The following is a 7,370-nucleotide window of genomic DNA, read 5'->3' as shown; positions in this document are numbered from 1 at the left end:
GCATAAATAGCTGCTGCCTGTCATCAGTCTCCTGTTCTGTTGTCCCCTGTTCTGTCTGTGGGTGGCATGAAGTGAAAAGGTGGGTAATGCCACAGCTGCACCAGTAATGCCAGTGCCAGCCCCAGCACTGACTGGAGCTCGTCTGCATTTCAAACCTCTAAGAGCAATGCAATTCAAATAACTTTGAACAGAACTCAGTCTTTAAATATTCCATTTAATCAGATTAAGCATAACTTTATCTAAATATATTCTCTCCAATAGGAGTTACAGTGCACACAGAAGCAAAAGGAAAAGCTGAGTTCTAAGCCCAGCCTGATATCCAGGCTCAATCGATTGGTAATCCAGCCTAGTACTAGGACCTAATCTCTCCTCCAAGGGAGGAGAGTGGTACTTCATCATGGTCTTGGAAACACCTCAAGCAGTCACTGCTAGAACTTGGTTTTTAAAGCCATTCAGAGCAGTCTGGTAAGTGTCTTACTGGGCAAGACTGCCTTAGTGTATGGCTACTGGAGTTGTGGAGGTGACTGCAGGGTTGGTGTGACATGGCAGAATCTAGACTCCCACTCTGCAGAGCTAAAACAAAATCATTTCTGAGGTCACATAGCTGGAAGCTCCAACAGTCTGTATGGGAAAATGAGGGAACAGTCTAAAACCACCAGCACTGAATCCACTCCCCTTTATTTCATGACAGCGTCTGGACTCTGGAGAGAAGTTCTGGTTTCAGGGGGCTTGCTGGCTGCTCCTCTCCTGACGCCTGAATGTCTGCCATGACTGCTGCATCCCAGGCGAGAGTCAGGAGGGCTGAGGGCACCTGGAACAGAAAAGGCAGAGTTATTAAGCTATAGGCATGTTATACTTTGACCTCATAACATGCTGTGTATGTTCACAGACCTGGAAAAAACTTAGAAACAGCACTTCAACTAAAAAGGACAAGTGTGGATTTCTGCAAAAAGCTCCTTAGGGGATGCTGCTTTGGGCTTTCTGTTGGAAGCCTTGTGCTAGAGCTGCGCTTGCCTCAGTTGCTGCCTCCCCTCTTTTCCCAGTGTGGATGCTAACCCTGTGATAGAGCTGCTGACAAGTACTGCAACCTGCATTTGCTACAGGATGTACGTCTGTTCCAGACAGACCTCCTAGCTGTGAGCTAGAAGCCTTCAAGCAGTTACTTTGCTTGAGCTTAATATGAAGGGGCTAGAGCACAACTCACAGCCCTGAGAGCAGAAGACACAAACTTCTCTAAGTTACGAGCAGCAGATGACTCTGACAACCTGAAGACCCCCGTGGAAGGTACCAGCTATCTTTTTTTACTCACCAGCCCACATTCATTGAAGGCCAAGTTCTCGTCAGTCAGTTTGAGACCTCCAGGTCCCAGCAGCTCAAAGGGCAGCCAGTCATCTCTGAGTGCTTCTCTCACAAAGTTGTAGAGCGCAGATACTGATTCTCGTGCATAAAAAGTCCCTGCCATGAGAAAACAAGGTGAGATATTGAGAGAGAGTCTGGCATTTACCAAATCTAATCTTTTTGTGGCGGGTTTCGTGGGGCTCACGTACTGATGCTAACTTTATGAACTACTTCAGTGACACAGAAACAGCCTGATTCAGCTGAGAAGTATAAAAGCAGAATCCCCAAAGAAAAATATTACTTCAATTGTTGCAAGCCCCTGCCAGCCTGTAACAAAAGAGTTGGGAAAGCCTGAAATGATTTCCAGAGTTCTACTGCGAAATTTGAAGAGGATTTATACTGTTGCATAGCCTGACGCCACACGGGCAACCTCATGCTGGTTACTATAACAAACTGATCTAATGAGTCCAGCTTGCTTGCAGTAGCCTGGGAAGAGCATGCTTTAATTAACAGCGCCTTGAGATTCTTCTCTCTCCACTCCACCCTGGCTTCCAGTCCCAACCCTGTGCAGGTGAGGCAGGTGGAGGGCTCAGAGATGGGAAGAGTTCTTAGAGAAACATTACCCCACTCTGGCTTTTTGTTGCTTTATTCTACCAGCTGTGTTCAGCACACCTCAAGCCTGCTTATTATTCAAGCTCTTATGCTGCAAGTATTCTCAGAAGCTTTTGGAGGTGTACAAAGAAAGGGTAACAAGTCTTTTTACCTTGGAGGATGTATCCGTCAGGAAACCGGACTCGCATCAGGGTGTAGTTGTACTTCCGCATTTCCCTTTGTTCTTCTTTCTCTCGCATGGCTCTTGTCCTCAGCATCGAAGCCTTCTCCACTGCTTCTGTCCTTTAGAGAGAAAGCAATTTTTAGCATGAAGGAGAAGTACAAGACTCCTAGCTGGCATGGCGTGCCCCCTGGGCAGTCGGGGCCCTCCTTCTAAGCCTACTCACCGGAGCCGTTGCTCTCGTTTGATCTCTTCTGCAGTGAGGTTGTAAAAGTCATTTGGCAGCTCAAACCGAGCAGCTTCAGGTGACGGTTTAAATACACAGAGCTGGCGATCCAGCTGGGCTCTCACAGGCTCAGAGCTTAAAAGCTGCTCTTTGTAGTCCTTGAGGTCTTCCAACTTGGTCAGCATTTCTTCCTTCAGTACGTAGTACTCCTCTGTGGTCTCTGCAACCAAAGGACAGGAACTGAGTCCCTTGTTCTTTACATGACTAATGCATGAAATACAAGGGCAAGGATCTCCGGAAAATGTAATGTCTTAACAGGGAAGCTGCAGGGTGAGTGGCTCTTTCTGTTACAGCCCTGGAGCTCTCTCAGCAACCAGAGCGGCCTCGCTAGCCTCCCTGGGCTATCCCACCGCTACTCAAACTGCCGACTCCAGTTTAATACACTTAGATTTCTTGCCTTGTCCTGGAACAGGCAGTGTTTTTGTCTCAAACCCGATAGCCTGGAAAAATCTGTGTATCCCTTCCAGGCAGCTTATCCTTTCCTGGAAGAAAAGGAAAGAATTTAGATGTAGTCTGCTCCAGGCAAGGATGTTCCTAGGCAGAGCACCTGCAGGAGTCTTGACCTCACCTGAAACACTTTGTTCTGCAGTTTGATTCTCCGGTACTTCTCCTCCTCTGGATGGAGATAGATATTATCCAAGTACCTGCAGAAAGAGGAATGCACTGCATGGATCAAAGCAGGCACTTAAGGACATGCTACCCCAACGTGTAAGAAGAAAGACCTCACAGTATTTCTTGTAGATAAGTTAGCTGAAAAACTAAGGAAAGTAAAATATGTCAGTGTTTCATGCCCAAGCCAGACAGAAGATGGGGGTGGCTGATCTCAACCAGCAGCTCCCAAACTTCTTGGACTAGTGGGCCAACTCTTAAAACATCTGAGATGCTGACATTATTTCAACTGACACTTGAGATGGTTCAAGTGTTCGGCTTTGGTTTTCTTCAGACTTTGCCTGGAGCACAGCAAGAAAATCTGCCTGTCTGTTGGCCTGGCAGGGAAGGGACAAGCTACCGGCACACTCGTCCTACTAATGCAGCCCACTTACTTGGCCATGGTCTCCACGCCCACACGTACTTTCTCCCGGTCCTTATTGAAGGTGTGAATCTCCATGATTGAGGCAGCCACCGGGTCTACAGAGAAATACTGGGGAGAAGGAGAGAAACTGGTCAGTGGGGAGCTGATGCTACTCTGCACAAAGGGAGGCATGGGTCTGTTTTGGTTTAACCCTGACCGGCAGCTTGGCACCACGCTTGTTCCCCCCACAGTGGGATGGGGGAGAGAATCGGAAGGGTAATATTAGGGAAAAAAACCACCAACCCGTGGGTTGGGCTAAAGACAATTTAATAGGTAAAGCAAAAGCTGTCCATGCAAGCAAAGCAAAGGAATTATTCACTGCTTCCCAGTTTAGCTGTTTCCAGTGTGTAATCAACTCTGTTTTCATCACAAATCCAAAATGCAGCACCATCCGAGCTGTTAGGAAGAAAATTAAGTCTGTCCCAGCCAAAACCAGTACAGGGCCAAAGTTCCCAGTCCCAGCATTTCCAGCAAGCTGAAGGAAGGGTGCTCGGACAGGCATTTGAACAGAATTGCCCTTCAGGAGACAGTGGAGATTTTACAAGGAGAAGGTGGAGCGTTGGAGAGGTCACTGCTCGAGGGGACCCACGCCACAAAACAAGTTAAAACAGGAGGAAGGGAAGCCGTGCAGCCAGAAGACGTGGCGCTTACCGACTGGATGGCTTCTCTGAGGTGCTTCTCCTTCTTGTCTTTCTTTACGACTGCACCAGTCAACGGGCAAATGAAATAGACCCCTGAAACAGAGGGGGCAGCTGCCCCCTCCTTGTCTGGGGAGGTGAGGTCCTAAAGGAGACAAAACCAGGCACCAAACTGAACGCAGGAAGGTTTTGTGGGGTTTTTCTGTTTGTTTGTTTTTAAATAACCTGGCAAATCTGCACAGGACAGGGACAGCAGCACGGAAGGGTGCCGATCAGGGAACAGCAGCGTCTCTCGTACCTTTTCCTCTTCAGAGAGCCCTTTCTCGCTTGCGGCTGCCTCGGCCATCAGCTCTTTTCTCACTACGAGACACAAACCCAGGTTACAGCGGCGGATGGGGCAGAGGTTCAGCAGGTTCTGGAGGGCTTCAGACCGTGCAGCACTGCCCTGGGAAAGCAAACACCTACCCGGGTGCTCTGATCCCAGCCTGAGAGCCCACGGAGTGAGCGTGACCCCTGTTTCTATAACACTCAAACAGTTGCAGAAACCATCTGCGTCCCACAACGTCCTCCAGAGATGCACCCGAGCAGTTGCTCACCCAGGATCTCCCTCTCCGGGCTCAGCTCGGAGCTACACCCATCCCAGCCAGCACCGCCGTCCGGCTGCCCTGTCCCTACGCCAGCACAGCGGCTCTGTCTCCTCCGGCGAGCTCCTACCCTGGTTCTTGATGGCCTCCTGGGAGGAAGGCATCTTGGCCTTGGGCTTCAGCTCCATCCGGGCCAGCGCTGCGGCCGCCGCCATCTGCGCTTCATCGGTCGGCGCCTGACGAGGCTTCGGCGTCACTTCGGTTTTCGGCTTCTCCTTGGGGACCCTGGGCAGGACAGAGCAGCAGAGCTCGGGAGGAGATGGGCTCTGCCGTCCCACCGAGACGACGGCAGCTCCACAACCGTGCCAGTCTGGATGTGATTACGGTAATTACCGCCCCGGTGCCCCCCCCCCAACGCCACCCCGGGGAATCGGCCGCCCCGGTGCGGTAGCGTCGCTGCCCGGTGAGTGTCGGCTCCCTGCGGGAGCCCCGTGGGACGGGCGGCTTGGGCACCGCGGTGAGCGTTGGCCACCGGGCTCCGGGTCGGTCCCAGCCCGGTGTCCTCGGGCCGCACCTCCTGCGTACCGCGCAGCACCGGGCCCAGGGCAGCCGCGGGGCCCGTGGATACCGGCAGCCGGGGAGAGCGGGGCTGAGGTGGCCGGCTTCCCCCAGCCGGTCAGCCCCGCTCGCTGTCAGCAGCCGCCCGGGAACGGCTTCCACCCGCCCACCCCCCGCCGGGCCCACCGTTACCGGAAGGTTCCCCCCCCGTACCGGGACGGCTCCGAGAGCTTCTGTCCGGGCCCCGCGGTCTTGAACTTCAGGTCGGCCTTGATCTCCTGGAAAAACTTGCGCATGGCGGCGGGACCGGGACCGGGACGGGGACGGGGAGCAGTACCGCCGCGCCTCTCCCGCGCTCCCGCCCCGCCCACGTCTCCGCCACCGGAAAGGGGCGTGTCCCTCCCGCAGGTTCTAGCGCCGCTCTAGGCTTCTACCACTCTATGGCGTCGGCGGTCCTCCGGGGCTGAGGGGAACGGGGCGGTGGGGGGGGGCTGGGTGTGAGGGCGGGCGCGGGCCCCCCCCCACGGACCCCCACAGCCCCCACGGACCCCAGGTTGGCACCCACGGACCCCCACACCCCCCACGGACCGCCCCCTCCGCTGCACCCCGGAGGAACCAGCAGCCCCGGCCTGACCAAACCAGCCCAAAATGGGGCCCACCGCCACACCGGAGCAGACCTCGCCAGGCCCCGGGGGGCAGCCGGGGCTGAGGGAGCCTAAAAGATGAGAGGATTTTCTGTTCTCACTGCCCGGGCCTGCGGGCAGGCCCTCCCTCACCTGCCGTGTCTTCCCACACCGCAAAGCGGGTTTGAAATCGGCCGATGGGCTCAAAATTTGGGGACGAAAGCACACCCCTGCGAGCCTGGCACAGCTCTTCCTCCTCCTCCTCCTCCTCGTGGGTACACGGGACGGTCGGTGCTGAAGAAGAGGCCGCCTCATCCCGAGGACGTCGTTAGCAGGATCGGGCCGGTCGCCCATCCCAAATGGGGGTTGCACGTTCACCCGCGCAGGCGGCAGCTGTGGAAATGGCAACCCGGCATCCCGGCACCGGCAACTGGGCCGACAGCCCGCCGTCGGCACGGGGACCGACGCCTGGGCCGCCCCAACGGCACCGAGAGCCAGAAACACGCGGATGGAGGCCGGATCCAGGCCCGCATCGCCGGCGGGCAGTCATGCACCAAGTCACGGCGTAGCCGGGACCCCCGCGCCCACGGCACAGGAGACGCCGCGGAGTAGCACAGGGACCCCCAAAAACCGCACGGGGACGTTTTTGCTGTCCTGGCGCCAGTCACACGCACCGCGGGCTCTGCACCGCCAGCAAGCCAACACACAGCCCAGCACTACGGCACAGCCCGGTAGGAGCGAGGTGACATGGAGAAACACAAACCGACCCCCCCCGGACCTGCCTGCTCCTCGACACCCCTTTACTTCACGAATTCCCTCCCGCAAAACCCAGAATTCTCCCTCATGCGCATCCCAGGCCACCACCCATGGTTCGTCCCCGCTCACCCCGTGTCCCCCCTTGTCCCCCCCTACCCCAGGGCCACAATCGCCCTGTAAATAATTTCTGGGCCCCCCACCCAGCGTGGTTTGTGTTTTGTACCCGCCTGGCTCTCACTGGGCTCTGGCAGCTCCAGCTGCCACCACATCACACGTAACCACTTCGACGTCGGGTGGTGAGCCCGGCACGGGCAGCCAACCGTTTGCATTTCCGTGATCTCGCAGAGAAACCAGATTTGGGTTAAAACGAGGTTTAAAAATCAAGGAACCTTCCAGGTGGACTCCTTACACCGTTTTGCTCCAGCTCAGCTAGACTGAGTTCAAATTTTAAAACCAAAGATAGGGAAATCAGGCCTAATGCCATCCCCCAACACCTCACCCCATCCCGGGGACCCTTCCCACCCACCCCCCCTAAACCGGGACGACCCCTCGGCCCCCGGGGATGGAGTCCCCCCCACACCCCGGCACCAGCCAACTCCGGCAGGGATTTGGCCACTGTGTCCCCAGGCTGGGGGGCCAAGGCTGTGGTGGTGGATGGGGCAGGGTCAGAGCTCGCCCTGGGGTGCAAACCCCCCCCCCCCCCAAAGTCCCCCGTGTCCCCTGCAGACCCCAGCCCTGTCCTC

At 55.7% G+C, this 7,370-nt stretch overlaps 1 protein-coding gene across 1 annotated transcript; it reads right to left on the bottom strand.

Annotated features, from left to right (window-relative positions):
* Positions 1 to 194: 194 nt before the first annotated feature.
* On the bottom strand, positions 195 to 5,613 carry UBXN6 (UBX domain protein 6). The gene is made up of 11 exons (XM_052801218.1): positions 5,462 to 5,613; positions 4,821 to 4,975; positions 4,405 to 4,466; positions 4,120 to 4,251; positions 3,440 to 3,537; positions 2,965 to 3,040; positions 2,794 to 2,878; positions 2,337 to 2,556; positions 2,102 to 2,232; positions 1,310 to 1,455; positions 195 to 811 (listed from the first exon to the last, which is right to left on the bottom strand). Exons 1-11 carry the CDS (start codon positions 5,542 to 5,544, stop codon positions 683 to 685), a joined length of 1,317 nt encoding a protein of 438 aa, XP_052657178.1. The 5' UTR covers positions 5,545 to 5,613; the 3' UTR covers positions 195 to 682.
* Positions 5,614 to 7,370: the final 1,757 nt, after the last annotated feature.

Source organism: Harpia harpyja, chromosome 11, assembly GCF_026419915.1.
Source record: "Harpia harpyja isolate bHarHar1 chromosome 11, bHarHar1 primary haplotype, whole genome shotgun sequence".
NCBI lineage: Eukaryota > Metazoa > Chordata > Aves > Accipitriformes > Accipitridae > Harpia > Harpia harpyja.
Note: the sequence above shows the minus strand (reverse complement) of the source record. Positions and strands in the feature narration are given on the sequence as shown.

Coding starts and splice junctions, on each gene's coding strand:
- UBXN6 (XM_052801218.1), bottom strand. CDS start 5,544: ATGCGCAAGTTTTTCCAGGAGATCAAGGCCGACCTGAAGTTCAAGACC. Junction 2,557..2,793: donor ACTGCCTGTTCCAGGACAAG/GCAAGAAATCTA, acceptor CTTTGGTTGCAG/AGACCACAGAGGAGTACTAC. Junction 812..1,309: donor CCTTCAATGAATGTGGGCTG/GTGAGTAAAAAA, acceptor TTTCTGTTCCAG/GTGCCCTCAGCCCTCCTGAC.